This window comes from Stigmatopora argus, chromosome 6 (assembly GCF_051989625.1).
Source record: "Stigmatopora argus isolate UIUO_Sarg chromosome 6, RoL_Sarg_1.0, whole genome shotgun sequence".
NCBI lineage: Eukaryota > Metazoa > Chordata > Actinopteri > Syngnathiformes > Syngnathidae > Stigmatopora > Stigmatopora argus.
Window position 1 is genome coordinate 10180152 of NC_135392.1, and position 27532 is coordinate 10207683.

A 27532-nucleotide genomic window follows, 5' to 3' on the forward strand; every position below is an offset into this window, starting at 1 on the left:
CTCTGACAAGGATAGTCATGGAATGTTGAAAAGGATTGAATGAACATTGTTAGAATGCTGTTTCCTCCCGAGAAATCACCAGGAACAAAAAGCCACCGTCCAGACACCAAATATGCGCAGCCTAATTAAACTTTTGTATCGCACAATAGTACATAACAAGCGCAATGTCGAATTCAGCACCATGGACAATTCCCCACCGCCCTTTTGGTGGTTTGTGCGGAGGGGGAACATTCCCCGGCCTTTATCGGGGTAGGACACATATCCTGGCAAAGTTGCCTTTTCCACACACCCCTTTTCTTTCTAACGCAGTGCGTAACTCTACGCCTAAAGGAGGCGTGATGCACCTGACAGTAGTTGCACTGATTGTGCATGGGAATCCCTCCGTTCACTCTCACGCTGTGTGAGTGGGTGAGAGGACCGGGGCTGCAGCATGAGCTCGCCGATGCGTGCCGAGTTCCAGCCACTCACTTCGGAGGCGCTTGCCCATCACCCCCGCCGCGCGTCGACCCTCCACTATGGCCACGATGCGGTTTTAATGAACGCAGCCGTCCTTCCGCGAAGACTGCGCGCTGCGGCGCCTCTTGGACGGACGCATGGAGAAGCCTGAGAAGTACCTGTCGTCGGTGCAGGGGACCGACCCCGCGCCGGCACCGCGCGGGGAGACCATGTGGAACGTCACCGAGTCACAGGTGACCGGCGACGGCGAGAGAGACGGCGTGGTTTTGCGCGCCCTGACGGGATGTTTGCTCTTCCTCCTGATCCTGTGGACGCTCATGGGGAACATCCTGGTGTGCTCCGCGGTGCTGCGCTCCCACCACCTGCGGACAAAAGTGACCAACGTCTTCATCGTGTCCTTGGCTCTGTCGGATCTGTTTGTGGCCGTGCTTGTGATGCCCTGGAAGGCTGTGGCCGAGGTAGCGGGATATTGGCCGTTTGGCACTTTCTGTAACATCTGGGTGGCGTTTGATATTATGTGCTCCACCGCCTCCATCCTCAACCTTTGCATCATCAGCGTGGACAGATACTGGGCCATCTCCAGTCCCTTTCGCTACGAGAGGAAAATGACTCCGAGAGTGGCGTTTGTCATGATTAGCGTCACTTGGACGTTGTCAGTGCTCATTTCATTCATACCGGTCCAGCTCAACTGGCACAAAGCCAGCGGGGGTGTCTCGGCTGGGGCCAGCAATTCCTCCACAGGTCGCTGGACGGAGGAGAACTGTGACTCCAGTCTGAGCAGGGAATACGCCATCTCCTCCTCGTTAATTAGTTTCTACATCCCCGTAGCAATTATGATTGTGACGTACACCCGAATATACCGGATCGCTCAAATCCAAATTAGGAGAATAGCTTCTCTGGAGAGAGCTGCGGAACATGCGCAAAGTTGCAGGTCGAGCAGAATAGAGTGCCAACAACACAACACTTTAAAGACGTCTATCAAGCGGGAAACCAAAGTCTTCAAGACACTCTCAGTGATTATGGGGGTCTTTGTGTTCTGCTGGCTGCCCTTCTTTGTCCTCAACTGCATGGTTCCTTTCTGCGACAAGCCGCCCACTGACCAGCACGCGGGTCTGCCCTGCGTCAGCGAGACCACCTTCGATGTGTTTGTGTGGTTCGGCTGGACCAACTCATCCTTGAACCCCATCATTTACGCCTTCAACGCAGAGTTTAGAAAAGCCTTCGCCAGCTTGTTGGGCTGCCGCCACTTTTGCTCCAACACTCCCGTGGAAACTGTCAACATCAGCAATGAGTTAGTGTCCTATAACCAGGATACTATGATCCACAAGGAGATGGCCAGCGCCTATGTCAACATGATACCCAATGTAGTGGATTGTGAGGAGACTTTTGACAGGCTCTCGCAGCTTACTGTTAACAATGACAACGCCACCAACTCGGTGTGCGATTTGGAGGACTGCGAGGCTGTTATCAGTCTCGACAGGATGTCTCCGTTCATGCCCAATGGATTACATTAACCACAGCAGCCACAATAACGACCACCTACAGACCCCGCTCTCCGTAATTGGATGTACTAGTAACCACTTTGTTGGTCTGTTCTCCTCCTCGCAGGTCAGGTCCACACTATCAACAGTTTGATCCTTTTCTGTCCCTAAAATTCCCACGGGGCTGTTTTTTTTCATTCTGGTTCCCTTTCCAAGCTTTTAAGATGTTTTCCAAAGCTATCAAGGGTATACTTCATTCCAACGACAAGTCACTATAGTCCTAAAGCTACAGTGATATACTCCCCACCCCCTGAGTGTAACGTGTGTGTGCGTGTATGTGTGTGTGTACTTCTGTGTGACCTGCTCACGGACACTTGAGGCAATACCTGTGTCTGCCACCAACCAGCCACCCTGCTACCAAGTGTGCTGTGATTTTGTTGTTCTGGGAAAAAAGGACAAGAAAATTGGTGTTTATTTACATTTAAAAAAGTAATGTTTGTGTTAATTTGTTCAGAGGTTCAATGTTGTTGGATGTGGTGATTTCTGCAAATTTTGTCTCATTCATTTCCCCCATCAGATTAAAACTACGCATGAACACAAGAACATGAAGATTTATACAATTGATACAGAATAAATTGGGCGATTGATTCGTTTTTCTGACTTTTTCAATCTGTATTCATTGAAATATAAGCATCGTATTTGACGTCCCCTATCCTATTACGTACCCTTCGCTGCTTAATGCTATTTCGTAGCTCTGACTTGTCTATACTATGAGTGTGAAAATGGCCTTACAGAAAGTGCAAACCAGACAGTTTAACCCAATGCAGTCATTTTAGCGCCTTATAGCTCATTCAAAGAATGAAGTGTTGTTGTATAGTTTTACATGATGTCAAAATGCAGTATTAAAGTGTTTACCTCTACCCTCTCCAAGTGACTCCTACGGGGATTTTTATGCAGTTTGGTAGCAAGCGTTGATGGTTAATTGTATTATCCAATTGCACAAAAAGCTTGACAATATATAATAGTGTAAAAAAAATAAAACAATGTAGCAGCTAAATCAGTGGTAGCTGTCACTTCAACTATTAAACTTTTTAGGACACTGTCAAAACAAGTGTTTCATTTGGATATCCGTTTGAACAGACTGTCCTAAATAACCAAAGATTTCAAGGCGCTAATACATTAATCAAACAGATGGAAAGCGAGGGAGTCCCCAGCGCTAGCGCAACATTTGTCACAAATGCCGGAATAGATGAGTGCACTTCTCCTTCAGTGTATTACATAGGTGACCTGAATGTACTATATTACTTACTGTCCTTTAAACAGTGAATGGTGTCATTATTTGCCTAATAAAATGCTGAACAGAGAGAGGTGCCGTCCATGTGTATGTTTAACAACAGAATGAAATATTATGCATTACCGTCTGGTTTATATTGACATTCCTGTCTATATACTGTAAGTACGACTAAATCATTTGGCACAGACTAGCTATACTTGCCAAGAAATACTTTTCTGCTGAATTGACTTTGGTTAGAATAATTTAGACTCTTTGTTAATTCACATGATACTTTAATTGCAATCTGAATGTTGTTTTAGAACTCTGGAAATGACTCAGAGTTTAAATGTTTTACACAGAAGGAGGAATATTGGCTGTGAGCCTGGATGTCACCGCTCTGACATTAATATTTTTCACTATTATATTTCATGGAAATTCACACAACTATATTTCCTCTCATCAGAGAACCAAGTTGCTGCAATGAAAAATTGATTAAATAGTCACGTTAGGAGCTTGTTTGGTTTAATCGGAGGCACTGCGGGGATGTACCGTTTCCACCTCCACCATGTTGCTGATCCCCTGAGAAACGTGGGAGGCAATTTTTTACATTAAGTCGCGTTTAACAGAGTTGAAAAATACGAAGTGTTAATCTGGCTATAAATCATGGGATTCTGATTACTGTTCAATAATGTAAGGTCCTTATTTACACTAGAATAGAAATGCCATAGCCTAACAATGACATTTAGTTGAAGTAAACATTCTTTACTCTACCTGCTGTGGTATTCCATAGCACCTTTAAGGCAATATGTAACTTGTTCCCTTTGTATGTAGTAGTTATTGTTATGTGTCATATTAATGTAATATTTCTGATAAAAGCCCCATCAAGTTACTTTTCAAAGATTCATTCATTCACTTTCCGAACCGCTTAGGGTTGTGGGGGGTGCTGAATCTTATCCCAGCTAACTATGGACACGAGGCGGGGGGCACCTTGAATTTGGTGGCCAGCCAATCGCAGGGCACTCTTCTCATATATACTGTACATGCGTACGTACAATATATATTGTCTGTGTCCTTGTAGTATAAAAATAGGGTGTCTTGACATCGTTATTCAGTCATGACAGGAGGGCTGGGGAGGAATAGAGGTTGGCTTTGGGGGTTACACCACATGTCAGGTCGCATTCATCAAAAATAACTGCACAAACAATACTTGCACGACACACAAACACACACACACACACACACCTCTGAACAAATGCATTTAAAACACATTCTTTTGCTGAAGAGCTCTGAGAGAGCCGCTCTCAATGTATGCTTTGCCATTCCTGGCATGCCCCATGTGATGTTTTCTATCACCTGAGATTTTCGCTTCCTTTACCCCTTGAGATCTCCAAGGAGTTGGGTATGAATGGTGATTGACATCTCTTTGAGCTTTTTTTTCCTGCATGGGGGCTTATTGAGTGAAAACTTTGACTTTCATGACTGACTTGGGAAGACCTTTTGGCTTGTATTTGTCCTTTTTTATATTTACAGATGGAATGGTATGGGAATGTGGGATGAAAGCTTCTGTGGCGAGTGAATTTCTTACCTTGTAAAACCCTTGTTTCTTAAGACATGGTACTCATAAATTCTGATTACTATATGGCTTGCCTTATGAAAGAGTACGCAGGAAAATTCTTCTCTAATTGTGCTTGTTAAGAGCAACAGTTAATTTAATTCACATCACGATCACAGGGTTTTTGCACTTGGCGATGTGTGTGTTGACCACACTTATTAAGACTCAAAGGAAATAGCGTTTGCATTACACTCACCACAACCCGTCAGCCCGCACGCCACACCACCAAAAATAGTTTACCATTTATTCCCAAATGGTATGGAATAAATGGGAAAGTAGATATTTTTGGTGGTGTAGTGTATTCAGTCTGACAAAGCCAAAGAAAAGGAATGAAAGAATAATATTTGTTTTATGCTATACTGTCCGGTCCTATCCTATCCAAGGCTTACTTACGACTGAAATAGAAAATGGACCATCAAAAGTTGTATAAAAGTCATTCTCTAAGATTCACACAAAATTCCCTTCCCCCTCCCCAACCATACCCTGGCTACCGACAGATGGTTGAAATATTCTGTAGTCTTGCTGAGTATGAGAACTCTGCAAATAAAGAGGTCTAGGTCACTGCTAATAAGCATGTGACCACCTATAAACTTGCAGCAGAAAAAAATCCATCACCTTGATGGAAATTATACTTTTCAAATTAGTTCTTGGCTGACAATCAGGCTGTGATGACTGATTGTGGCTAAGTAAGGAATTAAGAACATTTGTTCCACTAGGCCATTTATATAGCTTTTACAAGTTCATATTACTCATATGTTGGAAGCTGATATTTAGTAATACCTGCAGCAATCATACACAGTAGATCTCCCTCATTTGTGACATAAATAACTCCTTTCAGAAAGGTGACGAGAATGGTCTATGAAAGATGACAATAATTATGGCGTGAGTGCCAGTAGGTAGAATGAAACATTATCAATATACCCATTTGTTGGATCTAATCGATAAACATTCAATAACTTCGAATTAGAGGAAGCACACAGAGTCGGCCATGATGAGTTTTATCTAGCTTCAGCTGAAGGAGGGGGTCAGAGCAGCCAGCGGCAGGAGCGCGTCTATCCTCCAGCCTGACTAGTTTGAACTCCCTGAATCCCCCCAGCAGGTCGACTAGTTTTATTGACAAAGGTCATGTGACATAGGTACAAACAGAAGGCGGGACAGTGATCTAATCATGTTTTATACTATCACATGCAGATGATGCGCCCCCAACTCATAGGTGTCACGGACGGAAATTTCCGCTAGCCCATGCAAAATTCTATCCTAGTGACTACACTAAATGAACCTATTGACTAATAAAAAGCATAAGAATACATTCCATACTCCACATTTCCCCCCTGTAGTTACTTTGAAAGAATTTTCATTAGACATCAATTTATATCCCTCCTATCCAGGTTCTAGAATACAAATATCATCAACAGTTACTTTCAACAGGGTATGGAAAATAATAAAATCACTTGTCAAGGCAGAGGCGAAAAACTCGAGGTATTTAGCGTCATTCGAGAAAAATTCCTCTGCGTCCCTCTTAATGAGCGAACACAATTTTTAAGTCAAGACAAGTACAATTACCCGGACGACTCGACAAACTGAGGCTCGTCACACTTTGAAAGCGCAATAATCTCCAGTATGGTTTGCCATGCGGTGATACTGTATGTCACTGTAAGCTACCAGCGTGTGCTGGATAGTGTTTCAAATCATAACTTTGATACAGGGGATTACACACACAGAAAAAATACAGAACAGAAACAAAATCGCAAATGAGGGAGTTGCAAATTTAAACAGCATTGACTGGTTTCGTCTGGGATGAAGGTGCAGCAGTGTTCTCCCATCATGGCACACACACCTCCATCCTCTGTCCCGCAACATCCCTAAGGGCTATGACAGTTTGGTTAATAAACACTCATGTAACAGTTCAATGTCTTTACACGAAGCATAACTTTATCCACCCCAAGTTGGGAAAATAGCAACTGTATGATTTTCTGGGGGGGCGGACCACAACTTATGGTCACCAGGAACATCACTACCCCAGATTGCATCATGTGGTTTGAATTGCACTGATTTTGCACTGATTTTGATCTCTTACTATTATGTTCACTCCCCTTAAAAGGAATGCATCTCATCTGCACCACTGCAGATTTAAGTGTGGCGTCTAGACCCAGTGAATTCAGGTTGTCAGGATACCACACGTCTTCTTCATAGTAGTTCTCCAGATTGTTCTTTCATCTTGCTGTTGAGGGATCGAAGACCCTCCAGGGCCTTGGTTAAACTCCCGTCAGCTGCTGTGTTGTTCGGGATGAACGTGCAATTTGGTCAGCGAGCTTATACTCATCTGGTACGCTGCGGGGAACCCCGATGTTGATGTAGGTTGGGTCCCCATCCAAGAGCGGACCGCTTGGCTCTGCCTTTCCAGTGATGAGGCAGGACGTTTCCTGCACTTGTTTTCCAACTCGAGTCTCTGTGGGCGGGGCGTTCAGATACGCCCAGGTTGTCACTGACAGTGCAGTCACTGACAGTCCAGTCACTGTGATGTGGGTGGCAACAGCTTTCACTGTGGCTTCTGTATAGAGGTGCAAAGTCTATGGGAGGTCAGGGTTAAGTGAGGGGTGCTCGTGGCAGGTGAGTAGACGTCAGATGAGTTTCTTCACGGACAAGGGTTTTGACACCGTCCGACTTACAGCCTACTCAGAGTCACCTGTGAATTGACTTTGACTTTTCAGCGATCTTTGCTGCTGTGGAGGTTGGTGAGTTGGGCCACGAATGGGTCTTCCCATCGTGGAGAGAACCAGGTATTCCTTTTATGACTCGGATCAGGATCCAGTCACCTGGCTTCACCACCTCCTGCAAGATAGACAAAAAGATCACGGCAGCTTACATGTTCTTTGGATAAGTTTCTCTCCTTCATCTTCCCATAAAGGAAGTTGGAATGGTCTTCCAATAACTATCTCAAAAAGTGTTAATCTCAAGCTAGTTCTACCAGTTGTTTTGCCATGTTTTGCACTATGCTGTTTGAAAAATGAGCTCCATTGTCACTCCAGATGATTCTGGAGATCCCATGTTCTTTACAGATCAATAAAATAACAAATTAAACAGTTCCTACAAAAATTTTAAAATAGGTATTTATACCTCTTCACCATACCTCCCCCCTGTTGAGACATTTATGGCTCAATTATGGAATATATTTTTGGTAGGCACGGTAGGCCTTTAGCTTTGTACAGTTCGTCTGCACTGTTCTTGAGATCGGCTCAGTTTTGTTGTTGTGTATGCTGCTGTGTTCTGTCGTTGTCTTTAACACGTGCTTAACATTCATCATTATGTTTGTGAAAATTTAAATACCTTATCAGTCAAAATTAAACATGCTAGCTGATATTCTATTTTGAACACTGTTCCCTTGTTAAGATCAAAACCCATATTTGTTTTTTCCTCTTTCCTACAATTACACAAATTAACTAATAATACTAAGAATAGGAAAAATACAAAAAGCAAACCAGGCTGCTTTCTCCTCAGGAAAACAGCTTTCCCGTTCTCTGTAACAGTTTAGATTCACATCAATTAATATCCAAAAACAAAATGCACACATTTATAATTCTGAAAAGAATTGAACCCACTAAAATGTAACCACCCCTTGTTTGTCAGGGTCAACATTTTTAGCATAACTGTGTCTTTTAGAGCAATTAAAGCCCATTACTTTTAAAATGCATACTAATCAAGTCCCAATTCAATTAACAATGTGTATCGCGTTGCATATTAACCTCAGTTGTTTGAAATTCAAAATATCCCAAACTAGTAGTCTTTTAATCAAATGTAACATTCCATTGTCTTTGGAGTTTGCCAATCAGCTCCTATAAAACTTTCTTAATCAATATTTCTCAATAGTCAGGCATAAAATTAAAATCTAGTTACATTTCTATCCATTGTAGTTTCTCTTTTCTCTCTAATTGTTTACTTTAAAAATATGTAAGAAGATCTAGTCACAATTGTTTACTTTAACTATCTGTAAGAAGGTGTAGTCTCAATTGAAACGCTTTTTATATGGAGACAATAAAACCAATATAAAAAGTTCCTCATGGCTTATAGCATTGCTCCCCGAGCAATAATCTTTCCAATCAATATTGGAGTGCTTGCCATTTTGTCTGATTACGTCAAAAGTTTATCTTACCTGCCTCCGCATACGTTTCAACTGAGAGAACCTTCTTACAGAGCACAAAATGGATCCGCTATTTTCATGTCTGCTGGTTTGGTCAGGAACATTTGCACTCTCATCCTAGGTTGCTCATCATGTTTCCTGTTGAGAAATGCAATCTCCCTCTGCCAACCCAAAATTAATGCGTTTCTTTAAAGTTTTTTCTTTTATGCAGACATATGATTAGCCTCATCCTCCAATTCCAATCGTGTAGTTAATAATGGCGTTTGGTACATTCCACTAAATTGGATTTCCATATTTTTCCGGAACGAAATATGGAAACTTTTGTCAATTCAGTCAATTATTCTGTTAACACAATTTGGATGCCATTATCACAATAAATCAATAGTACTTTGGAATTTGGTATCAAGCACTGTCTTTTCAGTGCTCCTAAATTTTGCATAGCAGATTTGTTTCTCCACTTCAATTTTCACATTTGGAGTACTGCTGCTTTTTCCATAAAAAAATTCCTTGGACAAAATATTTTTCCATAATTTGTCGTTGCCATCCCTGGAACGGGCTTATTGGCGAATTCCGAAATCGATTCCAATTTGCTAAATCATTTTCCACCTTGATACCTAACCGATTGATTATATCTTGGTGGTCGGCCAATTAGAAACACAAAAAGACAAACAAACAATCATTCATGTTCACACTCATTTTCAGAAATCAGTGGTCTGCAATTTTTCATCACTGGTGAAGAGCGCCATCCCACGTCTGGGCTTTTTGGCAGCTTACCTCCATTTTGCTGTCTTATCAGCCTAATCATTCTCAAAAGAAATAGGTTAACGTCATTTGGTTGACATCAACTGTTTGATGCTAATGCAATTCGTATATCATTAATATTCTAATAGTCATTAATATGACCCACGCCAAAGCATATTCCACCTGCTGATGGGCAAACAATGAAATACCCTCCGTGCACTGACGGTATTCCATGATGTTTATTCCATCTCAGTGAAATCATGCCTATCCTAAATTAATTATTCTATCTAAATTTACCTAATAATTTGGATAAATGCCATTTCTGCATTGTTCTCTTGTTTGATATCATTAATAATTTGGATGATTCTTAATACTTAAGTCTAAATCGCAAATCACTGTCATATATCTAAAACCAATAGTTAAAGCTCTGGCTGAATTCCTATCCGCTCTAAGAAGGCGGTTTTATTTAAAATAAGAGCCATTTTCTGTGCTCACTGTTACCTCAATTACAATTTAGGGAAAATAACCTTTCACTAGGCATTTCCTAATATAAATAAATATCAGTGTTTAATAAAGGACCCATAATTTGTCACTAATATATTACAACACTGTCATCTCTCTGTCTCTCTCTCCTTCCCTCCCCCTCCGTGGGGAGACAATCGGACTCAAGTGATTTAGGTTCAAACCTGCAGTGGCATTTGCGTGCTGTGGTTCCTCTCTCTCTTTGTGCAGGGGGAGGGGGCCTTGGGCTGGGCTGGTGTGGGCTCTCTCCTGGGTCCAGGTGTGAAATGGGCAGTAAGAGCTATGGGCGAGCCCCCCCCCCTCTTTTTGTTTGCACCGGGTGTGCTTGGCTTGTCGGGTGAGGGGTGTCCGCTTCTGTGAAGGGGGCCTGGCCGTAAAGTGGGCTTCTTGCCTGGCTCCACATTATTCGGCCATTTTCGTCCTTTGTTCTGTCTTACATGTGCTCATTCCCCCTTCTCTCTCCCTTTGTAGCTCATCTTGCCAAAGGCCGTACCTCTTGAGCTCATGTTCAATGATCTTCATAGGGAGGGCCCCAACTTTGAAATGTGTGACTAGTACCTGAACTTGTGAAAAACATATCATTCTTGTTCTCCATGAAGATAGAAAGTTTCTTGAGGAAAGACAACCACCTAAAGCAGCTCCTCATCCTTTCTGTCCAAAATCTTCACAAGCATGTTAACCATGGTTTTGTTTCATTCTTCAATGAACAGGAAAATCTCTCAGCATGAATTTCACATCTTCTTACTTCACGTCCCTTTGTTTGAACGTTTTTTTTTTTTAAACAATGGTCACATGTTACGCTATTAATACATTTAAGGCGATATTTTATGGCGATTCTTGAGGGACGTCCCATCTAATTTATTATCTCTTTAATACTTATCTTTTATTATCCTATTTATCCGTCTACGCCGTCTTTTTAACCGTTATTCTCTTCAATCCTCTCGATTCATGAGCGCATACCAAGCGCGACATAAAGCGCGTCACGGCCTACTTCCGGTTCTTAACAAACGCTTCTGGTTTATATAATAGTAGTACTATACTTTTTAATCGAGCGCTTTCTTACTCATCGGGTGCAGTATTTTTGGAAGCTTTATTTTTGACAATCTCCAGAAATCCTTTACCGAGGGACTATTTCACCCCCTAGGTTAAAGCCGCGTCACCAGCTTGCCTTACGAACGTCACTTATGGCCGAAGTGTACGTCCGCCGCATACCTTGTGTATTACCTTCTTTTTTGACATACATACTCCCCAACGATATGCATTTATCCCCGATTTATGAGGCGTTTTTCTTCGACTTTCTCACGATTGGAAAAACGGGATTCCCACCAGCCTTGTCCTAAATATTAATTTTAAACAGCCCCTTACCGTCTCTTGTGCCTCCTCTTTTCCGATGGGGGTTCGTTCTTCAACCGGGCCGCGATCAACCGAAATGCCCTCTCTTTCAAAGTAAGAGTAGCTGACGTCAGTATTCTCGGCTTTCAGTCCACCGCGGTCCGAAAATTCAGAAATGAATCTCCCGGGTTTCGGCACCAGAAAATGTTGGATCTAATCGATAAACATTCAATAACTTCGAATTAGAGGAAGCACACAGAGTCGGCCATGATGAGTTTTATCTAGCTTCAGCTGAAGGAGGGGGTCAGAGCAGCCAGCGGCAGGAGCGCGTCTATCCTCCAGCCTGACTAGTTTGAACTCCCTGAATCCCCCCAGCAGGTCGACTAGTTTTATTGACAAAGGTCATGTGACATAGGTACAAACAGAAGGCGGGACAGTGATCTAATCATGTTTTATACTATCACATGCAGATGATGCGCCCCCAACTCATAGGTGTCACGGACGGAAATTTCCGCTAGCCCATGCAAAATTCTATCCTAGTGACTACACTAAATGAACCTATTGACTAATAAAAAGCATAAGAATACATTCCATACTCCACACCATTAATCATGAAAGACCTTTATGAATAATAGTTGACCTCTGTCTGGTTTAACAAATTCTGTGAACTAAATGAATATATGTTAACAACAGGAATAAAATTTATTACTCTTAGTACTAATAAGGAAAAAGTTAAGTAGGCAATCGTTCAAAAACTCAACTGACAAAATCCTTTAGAATTTTCCAAACAACATTAAACACATTCAGCCTCGTGGGTTATTTTACCACACAAGTCAGTAACATACAGTAAAAAAAAATGACATTCAGTCATTGTCCAAGGGATTCACGTCAATGACAGCCCCCCATGTTCAAGGCGAGCAGTGATTTCACTCTCCTGAATTTGCGGGCATGTCAGCGTCAGCTCTCGGCTAGGCGGAAGGTGGTTAATCCTGGTTGGGCGTTGACCCGCATTGGAGCTGTCAAGAACAAGATTAGTTCATGTGGTCTGCTGGACCAGTGGATACAGACCGAACCTGAAAATGGAAGAGAGAATAAGTCTGCCAAAACATCGTCACAGCCAGGCGTGAACTGGTGCAGTTGAATGCCTGAAGCACCACAGTCCACTTGTACAACTGCAGTGGCTTTGAAGCCAACGGGGCCGTGAGGTCTGCCCATTTTCTATTATTTTTCATTTGAATTTAACAAAATATTTTGAGTTTTCATTTGAATGAGATTACACAACTAAAACTTGAGACCAATGTGGCACATAAGTACCGATAAAGTAAAGCCTTTGAAAAGAAAAAAAGCTGAGTTTAAATGAATGTTCTCACAATTTAAAACAGTTTTTATTAATAAAAGGCATCGTTTGTTAAAATACTATATCTCACTGGAATCCCAGATTTTGTGATGCCATTTAGTTATTTGTAATATAATTGGCAACTGTACAATACCAACATAGCCAATCTTCTCGTCCCCCATAAGAAAAAAGCTTACATGCAAAACGTTATAATAATTGCAATCTAACATAGCGTAAAAAATTGCACAAAGGCCATGTAAAAATGTCAAAGAGGAAATATGTATATAAACATTTGTATTTAATAGCCAAGATTTCTAGGACTCACAATGGGAAAAATCCCCCACAAATTGGTTTTTTTGAGTCATGACCAAGTGTGTTGGAGTTGAATAAATTAGATGCATAGCAAATGTTACGTTACTATTTAATTGTATCACTGATACAGTTTAAGATGTCAAGTGCTCAGATCATTATATCAAGATTCCTTCATGCGTACCAATTTGTGTAATTGCCACTCTGATTGTCTTTTTATCATTTACACTGGGTTGATAAAGTCCATTTCAATCTTATTGTCTGTGAACATGAACATGACACACCAATTTTGCATGGTGTCAGTAGTTGACAGGATCATTTGGAATTAGTATGCCTGAATGAATCTTTCAATCTTAACATTAAATCTGTCGTCTGGAGCCAGACATGGTAGCTTAATACGCTGGTATTTTCAAAGGCTTATTTATGTTTTTGTGGTTTACAGATACCTTTGAGATGTGTCTGATAAGTTTCCTTCGTTCCTATGCTATTTGATGGTGATTTGTATATAATCTGTATTTTTTGGAATCAGACTTGTGTCAAAAACGATTCCGATTTAATATGTATCTGTAAGAAAAGTTTTTCTTGAAGTAAAAATATAAACAGTGTCTGAAAAAAAGTCTTGGTAACTTGCAATTGGAATTGCAAAAAAACATCCGTTTTGGAATATTGCTTCCTGGTAACAGGATATGAAAAGTAAGAATAATAGCAGGGTTTCCAAATGAATGAACACAATAACTGTGTGAACTCTTGTAAAACATCACCAAAACAGAAATATGTGATATAGTGCCTACTTAATACGAGAAACATTATCATTTCACAGTCCGTCAGATATCCATTTGCAGAATGCGATCCTCTCTGGGGAACTGTTACCCTCAATACCGCTACTGACCCAAAGATTTTAGGACTAGTTTGTTCATGTTTGGGCTGCTTCAGTTTCCCCCTTGTTGTATTTGCATATACGTATATACTAGTATATACTATATACTATATATTCCAGTCCTCAAGAGCCCCTATCCGGTCTGTTTTCCATATCTCCTCCCTCCACCACCACACCTGAATCATATAATTGGGATTGGTAGGAAGCTTCTGGACAGCTTGCTGATGAGTTGATCATTTGATTCAGGTGTGGGAGAGGAAGGAGATATGGAAAACAGACTGGACTTGGCCACCTCTGGTATATACAGTAAATATATTTATTTCCTTTTATATGCTCCCTATTGCACTTGCCCTCATTATGGTAGCATGTGAGCTGAATCCTATCACATTTGTGTCCATTTTAATGTGAAGCAGACGTGGCAAACACTACAACTCAACTGACACATTTATTTTCATCACCTTTGCTTGTGATAGCGGTTGTTTCCTTATGTCTCGACAAGTCGCCAGGTGGCTTTCACACTTGGAGGTAGCATCTGGAGTAGATATATCACTGGCTGACTATTTCTGGCATTGTGACCAAGCTGATTAAATCCAGGGCAATTTTCAGTCGTTTCCTGGATATGGCCTCATCATTGATAGGGATGTCCCAATTGCCCTTAAGGGGATTCTTCGCTACATGTTGTTTCAAGGGTAAATCATGCTATTTGCTGCTTGTTATAGCCATGAAAATGCTGATCATTTTCGGAAGCCTTAGAACACAGGTGTCAAAGTGGCGGCCCGGGGGCCAGATCTGGCCCGCCGTATCATTTTGTGTGGCCCGGGAAAATGAATCATGAGTGCCGACTTTCTGTTTTAGGATCAAATTAAAATGAAGAGTATAGATATATATTAAATTTCCTGATTTTCCCCCTTTTAAATCAATAATTGTAATTTTTTTATCATTTTTTTCTGTTTTTAGTTCAAAAGTCATTTTGTAAAATCTAAAAATATATTTAAAAAAAGCTAAAATAAACATTGTTTTAGATCTATAAAAAACTGAATATTCGGGGCTTTTAATCCAGTTCTTTTAATCCATTTGTTAAAAAAAAAAATCGAAATATTATATCTAAAATGGTCCGGCCCACATGAAATCGAGTTGACGTTAACGCGGCCCGTAAACCAACCCGAGTCTGACACCCCTGCTTTAGAACCTGAATCTTAGATTAAAGAAAATTAATCCCGCTAGTCACTGAAATTACCTAATCATCATCATAACTGAGTATTGAAATTCATACATTTTGTTGCCAAACAATGATAAAACAAAACAAAAGAAAAGAAATACACTTGGAGCAACAGCCTTTTGAGACAACCAGATATCATGTATTTTTATTACTCTCAATAAAATGTGATTGTTGTAAGGATTACATCTGCAACACGCACATTAAAGTTTGTGATGACTTTGCCACTCAAGAGAGATTCTTAGAACTTCCTGACGGATGTTGGTCTTCAAAGCCTCAATGGCCTGCTGCCGGTTGTTGCTGTCAAATACCCCCACAGGAGGTAGTCTACGGAAGAAAGGCAGTGGGTTATCCATTCATCGTGGGATTATCCAGGAAAGTACCTGTGAAGGAAATCCAGTTCATATTAGACTCTCCTTCAGGTATTGCCACAGAAAGTAGTATGGGTCTCCATTTTGACTGCAAAGGGATCAAATGAATGATCATTTTCATTAAAAAGTGGTAATATTTTATTGACCCACTGTTGAAGTCCTTTTGCATGGATGTAATGAGCTTTCTTTCGTTTTCCTGAAAAGTCTGGCACACTTTAAAGAAGGATTATTTCCTATCTATGTTGCAGAGCATCTAAACATAAAAAAGTAACCCAAGGCTATTATTCCAAAATTACCAGAATAAGAGACTACTACTAAAAGAAATGAGTCTCAGAGTTAAAGCCCATGTTGATATTTGAAGCTATTTTGCCTCTTGGGTATAAGCAAAAGAGCAATTTTCTAATCCAGTTGCATAAGACTTATTTTTGTGTTGTTACTTAAAATCATCAGACTGTGTTTTATGCTGAATGGTGGTTTTAGGTTATAACCCAGAAATCAGTGGCCTAAATCCCTGATTCATAATCTGTCATACACGCACACACACACGTGAGGCTTCTAGGTCTAAAGCAATATTCCCTCCAAACAATACCTATCTTGGGATGGTGTAGGGGAAAAAGAGGTCTGTTTGTTGTATGTGTACATGCTGGAAACTGCAGTGGCCAGACAATTATCAGTTTGGATCATATTTTTTCCCTCCCACTTTATAGTACATCAATCCAACAGATCCTCAGAATGCTTCAGGCATTTCCGTGTCTTTATTTGCTGTCAGGCAAGGGCAAAGATTTTTTTATTTTTTCCCATAACGACTTTTTCCAGCCATTTGGTCACTTGGGCATTGCACCCAAGAGAGATATGTCAACATTTCCCAATGAAAGGTTTCACACGCACAATTCTTATATTATATATCAGCAAGCTAAATTGAGATTTTTGTACACAACGTGAGCAGGTTATATTAAACCTGTGTGCAATATCAGTATGTATAAATGATAAACATGGCAAAGCCAATCGTCGTCTTGGATTAACCTTCAAATTCAAACTTCCGCTCTGGCATCCAATACAATTTTTAATTGCCTTGGAGCACAACATTTATAAGCCGCAGGTAGCTCTGTTATTCTGACATCCTGGCTGACAGTCTGTAAATTAAATCTGGCGCAAAGGCAATATTTGAAATCAAATTTGTGCCAAAATGTCAGCCTCTTGAAATCTGCCTTTTTTTTTGTTTAAGCATTATTTTTTCCTGTCATCATTCTCCTAAGAAACACCCGATCGTTCAACATGTAATCCTCGAGTAACGACCAATTTCAATTCCGACATAAATATGTATTAGCTCTCCAAGAATACGTGAGGAAAGCTGTTTATTGCTTGCTTTGTGGCATCCTCTGGTGCCTGCACATTTCCAGAAAATTGCCCAAACTATCTGACTGACTTTTGGCTGAACTGAATCTCAGCTGAATACATTTTGGTGTACACCCTTGAATTGTTAATCAGTCAGTTACTAGAAACGGGAACAAAGGCACTCCCATTCACACCAACACCTTTCACTCACAAATAAGTAAATAACATGATGTTCTTGATGTGCATTTGAAAGGAGAGAGTTCTCATAATCCAATATTTTTAGGATACCTTTTGCCAAAAGTGCTTGTATCCAGCAAGCCCAATATTCAACAGTTCTAACCATTGTAAAGTGCTGTTTTAGTAGGCTGTTGTCATCTTGTCGGAAAATGGCTCTGCTTGTGACAAGAGCAACAACCTTGCCATATATCGAGTAGCACTTCTTGGTGTGTGTTTGTTTGTGTGGGTGTATTGGGGTGGAAGGTGAGGGTATCCTCTCAGCCTGTGTATGTGTTGTAAAGTACGCCCCAAATAGCTCGATCATTGCCTCATTTCTTTTATTCTTTTATTCTTTTTCATTGTTCAGCCACAGATTTTTTTTTTAATAAAAAAATTAAAAGGTTGAGCATTCGTTTATTCATTCATTTTCAACATTGCTCATCCTTGTCAGGGTCGTGGGGTGCTAGAGCCTATCCCAGCTGACTTTGGTCGATCACAGTCTTTCACACTCACTCTGCCTACGAGTGGGAATTGAACCCTCACTGAAGTCAGAACAACTGCACCATTGGTGGTAATTTGAGCAGCAATTTGAATAAGAATGTCTAAGGTTGTTTTTAATTTTTCATTTGTATCATTTGTTTCCACACAAGAGTACCAATCATGACAACAACAAAAAGTATAACAGAGGCCGGTGGTGCGAGTGGTTAGCGCGTCAGCCTCACTGCTATGGGGTCCTGGGTTCAAATCCAGGCCACGTCCACCTGTGTGGAGTTTGCATGTTCTGCGTGGGTTTCCTCCAGGTACTCTGGTTTCCTCCCACATTTAATCTTGACTTTTTACCATGCAAAATGTCCACATGATCAAAATGCTATAAGAAACACAATTGTTTGCTACAACAGCCTGAGCCAAAAAGGTTGAATGGCATTCATCTTTTTTGTGATGAAGCGTTCCAGGTATCACAAGGTCACAATTACCTCTGAAAATGTCCTCATATAGGCAACGTGTCTCCCAGTGTAGTGAAAACCACTTTCCATTATACCTTTCCCTGCACAAGACACAGACAACATTTAATAGAGCATGTGTTCGTGCCATTCCCTAAAGGTGCAGGTTGGGTTAATGAGTGCTGGATTGCATTCTTGCTCTTCCGCAATACTCCCAACACATTATGAGCTTGTAAATGAATTTTGTAACATCTTGACATGCAGGGTGGAACTTGTAGGACTTCGGAAATTGAGAATTTTGCACAAGGCCATGCCAAATAACCACTGAGGTATTTCCAATCAACCAAGTGTGCAGTTTACTACTCAGAGGTATTGGCCTTGTCATTTGAGCCGGAATGGAGTGCAGTAATGTTCTGAAGTATGCAAAGTACAGACAGTACTGTAATCCAATTTAAAGAGGAAATAGGAAAAAAACAGACTTTTTTTATGCAGCCAACAGTTTTATGCATTTGGAGAAAGCATTCAGCTATGTCTGTAGGCGATTTTTTTTTGGGGGGGGGGAGATGCTTTGGGAGTAATGGTTATCCAAAATTGTCTGGGGGAAAAGAGAAAAATGTTATAATTTTTTTTGGTCCTGCTGCTAAATTGCAGCTTATACCTAGAGCATCTGTTAATTTTAAATGAGACAAGTGCATGTAGGTCACAGCTCGCTTTTGTTTTTGGCTCTTCTTTTGAAAAAGTTTCAGATGACAGTATGCCTGGTGCACCATCTGTACAGCTGCTTATTATCTCAAGCTACAAAACAGAAGGTTAGTGTGCAAGTGGGCTACATTATATTCTTAACCATTCCACAAATAGATCCTCATTTGCTAAGCCTTTGACTCTGTCCCCACTGCGGATACTATTGTGTGCGAGTTCACTGTGTGTTTCAATAGACTATATTTAAGAATATACCCAAAATATAAAGGAAGCTTAAAATTTGTGGATGAAAGCTAAATCGGCAAGCACGGTTTTCAGAACTCTACCTCTTTTATCCTCATTAACATTATTGGCTTGGTGCACACCATCTGACTAGGGGCTCTCTCAGTAATTACACAGGATCAACCCCCATCTACACACCAAATCCTTGCAACATGGGACATATAAGTTTAGGATTATAATATGAATGGCTTGTGAGGAGCACATTCTCCAGGGTGCCGACAGGATTATGGTATACATAATGTTGACAGGCTTAGAAATTATCCCAAACATTCCATTTTATTCTCAAGACAGGTGGAAATCTTTACATTTTTCTGACAGTATTTCAAATATTTATTTGATGCAGTAATACGTGACTGGCAGCTCAGTGAAAGTATAATTCAAAAGATTTTCTACTGTGATTGTACATGTCAGGAGTAAAAAAAGGATATTTGCCTAGTGATGGGAAAATTGCACCATAATAATAATAATGATAAATATTATTGTAATTTCACATCACCTTGAGAGAGCAAGGTGAAGCTTGATGGACTCATTTATTACCTTTTGATCAAGAGGGTAGAACAGTGGGAGCTAAGAAATGGAATGAGAGACGTTTACTGTATTGTATATTGGTCATATTTTCTGAGTCATTCCTAAACCCTTCTTTAGCACCAGAAAGATAAAATATTTTTTCATTCCCTACTGGAATTATTTTGTTTACTGTCAGAATAATAAAAATAATAATTTTTTCTACCTCATCTAGTTTACTTACATTCCTGTTTATTTATTATTCATCACGGAAGGACCCTATTTAATATTAGAAATGTCTCATGGCACACTACAAAACAAAAAATGCCAGAAGATATGAACACTAAAATCAGAAAAAAAGATTTACTCACTGAATGTGAAATCTGCACTCACTGAATGTGAAATCTGCCCGTTTGATTAATCCCTAAAAATAACATACCCATTAGATGCTATGTTTTATTCATTTGTATGAATGTGAATGAGTTTATTCATGTTTCTTTCATCTAAGATGAATAGAATGATATAATTTAATAATAGAATTGTTTTCCTATCACTATATGTCATATATATATATATATATATATATATATATATATATATATATATATATATATATATATATATATATATATATATATATATATATATATATATATAGTAATTTTGATGAATAAAGAACAATTTTAAGACAAATGAAGTGAAACTGTGCAGTTATCCATACTGTTAGGGTTATCACCATGCATGATGCACCGTAGCGCTCTGGTTGGGAATCATTAAATGAGATTGAAAATCCCACAGGGGGTTGTTAGAACAGTGATTCACATTTTAAAATGTCACAATTGCGGCATTGAGGGTTAAACACTACCAAAGCTGCTTTTTTGTCTACATTTCCGTCCATAACCTTTAGAGATTGTGTAGGTTGTAAGCCTGAGATGGGCTCAGAGTAAAACCACGGCACCCCTGTGTTGCATTGAGAGGACCCAGATTAGCTAAGAGAAGAAAATCTTTCTCAGTTACAACATACAGTAATATTTTGGGTTATAAACTAATCTAAAAAAACAGAGATAACAACTTACATGAACAACAACTAAGTATATGAAATTCAATTGAATTGACTGTAATACATGAGTAAATCATTCAGTTTGTGAAGAAGGCAAGGGAACGTTTCATGTGAACAAGTGGCTGAAATAGATTCTTCCTGGAAGGTATCCGTGCCTCAGAGATACGACACACGGCTTTCAATTTAAATGATGTGACTCACCATTGTCTGTTGACATAGAGTAATGTAGAACCGATCTTGTCGAGACTGACTGCTGTTTCAAAACCATCACAAAAAATGAGTCACATCCCAATAAAATGGAAAATAAAGCCTTATATTGAATAAACATGTTGAGTACATAGCTTTTAGCTTGTTGTTTGGAATACAAAATAGAGTTGAATGTCAGTATGACTGTTGACATAGAGAAATTTAGAACCAATCTTGTCGAGACTGACTGCTGTTTCAAAAGCTTGACAAAAAAAATCACTCACAACTGTTCCTTGTCTGTTTGCCTTCCGATTTGCTGGCCACCTGCATCTACCCGGCATGTCAGCCAGCACTACGTAAGATAGGCTCCGGGAGATACATGACCCAAGTGAGGAGAAGAGGTATACAGAGACAGTGGAGGTAGTTTGTTTATTGGTTGATTATGGTGATGAATTAATTGCTAAAAAAACAATAAAGGCTCTCAATACATACAATACATCATTGTAAATTATTAACGTAGAGGCTGGTGGGATATATATCGACCTGGGAAAAAAGGTCATAACTGACGTCTTGATCTATTAAAGAATGATGAAAAGGTTGTGATGGTAATCGTGAGTCAATATCTCTGGTGATCGTCAGCAAATGTGTCATGTGAGGTAAATGCTTGGATAAAAACTTTTGAATCAGAAATATGTTTAACATGATCATCAAAGAGCCACATTATGGACATTTATCATTTTAATTGCCTGTATAGTAATGCGGACAGTCCTTGGTATCTGGAGTGCCCACAATCATGTGTCATTGTCTCTGGAACTTCACAACCAAGTACAGCTCTTTTTCATAAAAGGGCTTACTTTAAATTTGACTAATAATGCTATAGCACCATGAAATGTTATTTTGAGTATATGAATGTTTTTTTCATGGGAATTTCTAAGCGTATATTGGCAAATATGAGCAAGTGACAGCAGCACAGCGAGGCAGAGAGCATGAGCAGGTAATCGTAGGATCCCAAATGAGATGCTGCAGTAGCTAATGAGTCATCTCAAATGCAGATTTCTAGAATGCATCCGTACAGGAGGCCGTCGTTTAAAGGATGTCATTATTTTTTAATGATAAAATTGTTCATTAAATGGCACGTCTGCAGGTTTAATTAGAATGAATGCACTAGTTTTCTTCCATCACTCTTGGTTTTATTGGAATGTTGACTGAATGACTGACTTCGCCAAAGAGCAGCGTGAGATCGATTCCCACTCGGTGGCGGCGTCATTGTGAAAAGTTGTTTGTCTCTGTAAGATTTGTGACCGGTCTACGGTGTGGTGGGATTAGCTCCAGCACTCCTCAACGCTGACAAGGGACAAACAATGTTAAATGGGAATGGATATTACTATCCTTATTTTGGTTTCTTTATACCTTAATTTGTTCAATTGTGTTTTATGATTACGGAGAAGATCTGCAGGATATGTGTGTGTGTGTGTGTGTGTGTGTGTGTGTGTGTGTGTGTGTGTGTGTGTGTGTGTGTTAGTGTGTGTGTGTGTGTTAGTGTGTGTGTCCCCTGAGGAATGAGGAGGTGGTTGGTTCAAAAATAGAAAAACACATTGAGTGCCCTTCTTTCTGCCCTTTTATATGAGTGGATTTGTTTGTTGTTTTGAAATCTCATCACACGCTTTTCTTTCTTAAGGAGCAATAATTGTGATTTTGGCCATGCCACATCATGATACACTCATTAAGATGATTGAGTCGTTTAAATGACCTCATCGTGTATCTGTAATGTGCCAGTCTGACTTCAATGTCAACTGATCCATACAGTCAATGCCAGTGAGAGTCTCCTATTTAAATTGACAGCAAGTCAAATATTCATGTCAGGGGGATTTCCAACGACATTCAAAGATGGGCCACTTAGGGTTTTAAACTGAGAAGTGGAGTGAAAGTCTTCTCTGGGATGCAGGCTTTCAAACATTTTGCAGCTTGTTATGCGAGTTGGAGAGCCGCCAAGTGTCTGAGGACAGAGGAAGGAGAAGGGAGTCATTTGGAGGTGGAAAAGGTGATTCCCTTAAGCAAAACCATATTTCGGTCCCCAAACAAAAGTCTATTAGTCTCTTCATCGAGGATGTAAAGGGAGACGAAGATTCGACACGTCAAGTAAGTCTGAGGACTCATTATTGTACTTATAAGAGTTATCCTCACAACAAATAATGTTTTGTAATTTCAGACAAGACAAGCTTGACCGAATTTTTGGGCAAAGTCTTAAGCCCTTCATGATGCAAACCTTATACAGGCATAGGACTGGCTCAAAGTTTGCATTGGCTTGTGGCTCCCATAGGGCTGCATTTATAAAAATGCCAGTCTACCCATATGGGCAAATAACCAGATACTGATATGCAATGATGTGCCATTCAAGTCAACCCTTCCTTACTTGAGGTGCTCAGCTCAATGTATTCCAACCCCAAAACCTTGCCAGGCAGAAATTAGAATGCGGGGTTCTGTGTGTTGCATACTAAGTGAGTCACACATCACATTATTACTGCACTTGCCTGAGATGCTCACAGCTGCTCTTCATCTCATAGAGTGATAATGATTATTATGGCAGCTCCCTCCTTTAAATATTCTATAGGACGGATTTTTGTAACATCATTGATTGAGAGTGACAATAAGCTATGTATTTCACTTTGAACTCCTGTTTTTGCTTGTTTGGACAGCAAAAAAAGAATGAAATATCTGCAGGTGATAAGAAGATTTAACTCGATTTTCTCTAAAATTAGCATAGCAGTAGAAATCAAATGCTTTATACTAATATTTGCTAATTTATAGAAGTAACTGTTAACCACTTTTGGGGTAACCTGAACATTTCAACTAAGTTCTATGGCCGCAGTTACAGTATTCTTGTTTTATCCATTTTTTTAACTGCCTATGTGATGACTGTCACTGTGTTAAGTATATGTCATATTTAATAGAATGACCTATGTTTTTCTATCGATATGCATTTTATACTGCGAAATAGGTGGTGTCCACAAAAATGTATCAAATGCAGTCCAGTGTATGCCACATAGGTTAGGAATTATATTAATAATTAGATCTAAAATTTAAAGTGTATTAAAAAAACATTGTTCGGAAAAGTGGTTTAGGAGAAGACACGCAAAGAGAGAAACTGACACACTGTTACTTGCACAACACTTGATTCTGCCAATATTCCGAAATATATTTCATGATACAATGTGAAAAATTGTACTCTGGTGACTGTGTGCAAATGATCACTAGTGTTTAGCTTGACAGAGGAAAGTGTTTCTGAGGTAAGTTTGGATGATATGATTACTGTGATGTGGCTTCACTGTTACAGTATTTAATTTCCCCTACAACATACCCACTGGTTATGTTGCTCATTGGTATGAAAACCCCTACCAATGCCGTGGCAAGAGGCCATGCAACAATGACGCTTTTCAAACCTTGAGATGGCGCTGTCTGAAGAAGAAAATTCCACCTTTAGTTGGAGAAGAATAGGACTGTTCTTTAACACATGGTTGTTCACTACATGGCAGGATTGCCTGGCCACATTCTTTATGTGAACTTCTGAGATAGTCAATTTAATGGTATGGTGGAAGAAGACAAGTTATATTGTTGACCATCCACCTATAAATCTGGACTGTTTGAAGGCTTGTCATAGGATATAATGCAAGAAATGAATCAAAGGGAAAATGCATTGAAGCAAGTCCTCCTCTTTCCACTTTATGTCTTGAACACTGGGAAATACTATTAAACACAAGAAGGAAAATTACTGTAAGAGTGTTTAAGAGCTTCTGTTGGCAGCCACAAATGTTCCGTGAAGTTTATTGAGTGACGCCAAAAACCTGAATATGGATCATAAACTTGCAACAACCTGTTTTATGCACACACTATAAAGTAATACAATTATAACCCACGGATACGGTAGAAGCATTTGCCTTATAGTTAGGGTCAGTGATGGATTTTGCATGGATTTTGCAAGATGGACAATTGAGGGAAATTATTTGTTGCCAAGGTCAGAAATCAGAAATCTTTCACAATCAGTTCTGCAGGCCCTGAGCATAAAATAAGCGTTGATAAAACCAATCAGATTTCGAGATCGCGACACCAATGCTTTCTCGCATGCGTAGGAATACGTCATCACTTTCAAAAACTACAATTGGCCAGTGATAGAGTGGATTAGTCAGTGCTACCAAACTATCTGTGGCGAGCTGCACAGGCAAATATAAGTATCTTAAATAATATTTCAATTGTATGAGGTTATTATTGATGTTTTTTATGTGTCGCAGCTGTAGCTGCAGTAAAGGTTTTATAGCCATAAAATAGTTATTAAGGGTTGGATTGATTCAGATGTAGCAATACTGAAAGTGTACATGTAAAATGCACAAAAAAATAGACACAAAAATACTACATTGTTTTCATAATAACGTGTATTTGTCTAACACACGTTATTAAGAAAACTATTTTGTGTGTGTCTATCTTTAATAGGCGTGGCCGAGGTCAGAGTTCAAATGGGCACCGTCATCTTCAAAATGGCGGATGAGCCAGGAGCCAGTATGGCTGTGCACTGCAGAGCAGCTCAGAAGTGACGATTTACCGAAGAAAGACCTGAAAAACTTCTTACTGGACAATGCAGCGCATTCGGTACGTTGTCATTTGGGGTTTTCGAAGCCCCAGTTCTCATTTTAAGAGTGCTTTTGACAGGAACATGCTTCGTTGTCGTGATGTGGCCTCACGTGGTTGGAGACAAAAAATGTTTGCAAACAAATTGGCTACATTGCGTTACCTATAGCCCTTTATGTTTAAAAGGAATCATTCCATTGTGTTTCAGTTCCTCAACGAGCACAGACTGCTGGGAAACATCGAGAATGTGGCCCAAACGACCAAAAAGGACCAGCTTGCCAACGCCATATTGAGCTGTTTGTCAGCAAAGTGAGTCGTTTTTTAAATACTAGTTTCTATTTTCTCTTTCCGCGTAATAATTAAATGTCAGTGTTCAATGCTTTGCATAATTAGATTATTTTTCATTATGATGCATTCAACATTTGAATGAAAGAACACTCTGATCTAGTGTTGATTTTTATTAGCAAAAACCTTGGATAACTCTCACCCACATAAATGCCATCAGTGGAGGTGTAAGAAATAAACAGTACACTTATAGAACTTATAGAATATATACCAGTGCTTCTTAACCTTGTTGGACCTACCGAACACTAACTATAATGTGAAATAAACTATGATTTATTTATTTTTTTCAAATTCAAGATAATTAAATTCCTCACAGCACTGATTGGCCAAGCAATGTCACGTGATCATCTGTAGCCAGTAATGGTCAAGGCATGTTATCGTGAATAGACATAATGAATCGATGTGTCTTGACCGCCATGGCAGAGGCTCCACTGAACCCTTATGGTTCGATCGAACGCAGGTTAAGAACCACTGATCTATACCTTTAACCCAGGCTTGTACCTTTTCATTTTTAGGTTTTGTCAAAACCACATTAAGTGAGACATTCATTCAACCATAGCACTGGGGTAATTTTTGACTCCAGTTTAAGCATATGGTATAAATAACTATTTTTCCTCAGTGTAAGAAGAGAACAGAAGCAATGATGACTTTTTGGGATAGTTTTTTAAATGAATGGATTTGCAATGATTGACCTAAAAACTCATCCAGGATGAAATAACATTGGAAATGAATGTGGGTCATTTGTGCATCAAAATGGTTAAATAGGCAATTTCATAATCGTGCTCTGGTGTTTTGTAGATGTTTAAAGCCACGAAGACGGTGGAGGTGGTGAAAGCTGTCAGAATTGACGAGAAGACCAAAGAAGTCAAGGCAGAAGTTGTGGATGAGGTAAGACCCAAGTGTTTCTGGTTATTTCTTATTTTCATGTCATGTGTACTAAACCTACTCATTTTGTATCTTGCTTCTCTTCAGGATCCACCCAAGTTGACCAAATCAACGCTAAAGAAAGGGTGATACGGTGAACGCCACAATCTTTGACACCAACGTCCCCTCACTGGTACTTGTTATGGAGCAGGTCTCCAACTCTGGTCCTCAAGGGCCCCAGTCCAGTATGTTTTCCATATCGGAATCAAATGATCAAGTCATCAGCAAGCTAGGAGCTTGATCATTTGATTTTGGTGTGTTGGAAGACATGGAAAATGTACTGGATAGGGGCTATTGAGGACTGGAGTTGGAGATCCCTGTTATAGACTCTTATTTTTGAATTTCTGCCTCTTACAAAAAATGCAAACCAAGCCAGAGTTTCAAAGTCATCAGATGTACATGTGTAAAATTTCCATTTTTCCCCTCCTGTTGCTTTAAAGTTGCATGCTGACTGAGGAAAGGAGAGATGGCACTTGAGTGGTGTTAGGGGAAGAAGGGCTATCCTGGTAAGTATCTTTTTGATATTGATAGAAAACACCTTAGTTTTTTTTGTCAATTTTTTTATTGTTACATGTTGTCTGACTTTCTTTTTCTTCCAGATTTCCACCCAAGAGGATGTCATCCATTTACTGGTGGATAATTGCACTCCAAGAAGAATTGTGAACCAATCTTGAAAACTCCAGTTTTTGTGGAAAAATAAAAGTTCTTGAAACTATACATGTCATATTCCTCATTTACCTAATAAGAATGCAAGTA

The 27532-nt window shown here is 39.7% G+C and overlaps 1 protein-coding gene and 1 long non-coding RNA gene across 2 annotated transcripts; one reads left to right on the forward strand and one right to left on the reverse strand.

The window, feature by feature from the left end:
• On the forward strand, positions 1–27493 carry drd5a (dopamine receptor D5a). Its single transcript, XM_077603070.1, has 7 exons — positions 1–2064; positions 25373–25528; positions 25716–25816; positions 26651–26740; positions 26825–26909; positions 27217–27282; positions 27376–27493. Exon 1 carries the CDS (start codon positions 594–596, stop codon positions 1968–1970), a length of 1377 nt encoding a protein of 458 aa, XP_077459196.1. The 5' UTR covers positions 1–593; the 3' UTR covers positions 1971–2064; positions 25373–25528; positions 25716–25816; positions 26651–26740; positions 26825–26909; positions 27217–27282; positions 27376–27493.
• Positions 5815–12151, reverse strand: LOC144076038 (uncharacterized). Its single transcript, XR_013300715.1, has 2 exons — positions 6900–12151; positions 5815–6691 (listed from the first exon to the last, which is right to left on the reverse strand). It is a non-coding gene; the product is annotated as an uncharacterized LOC144076038 (long non-coding RNA).
• Positions 27494–27532: the final 39 nt, after the last annotated feature.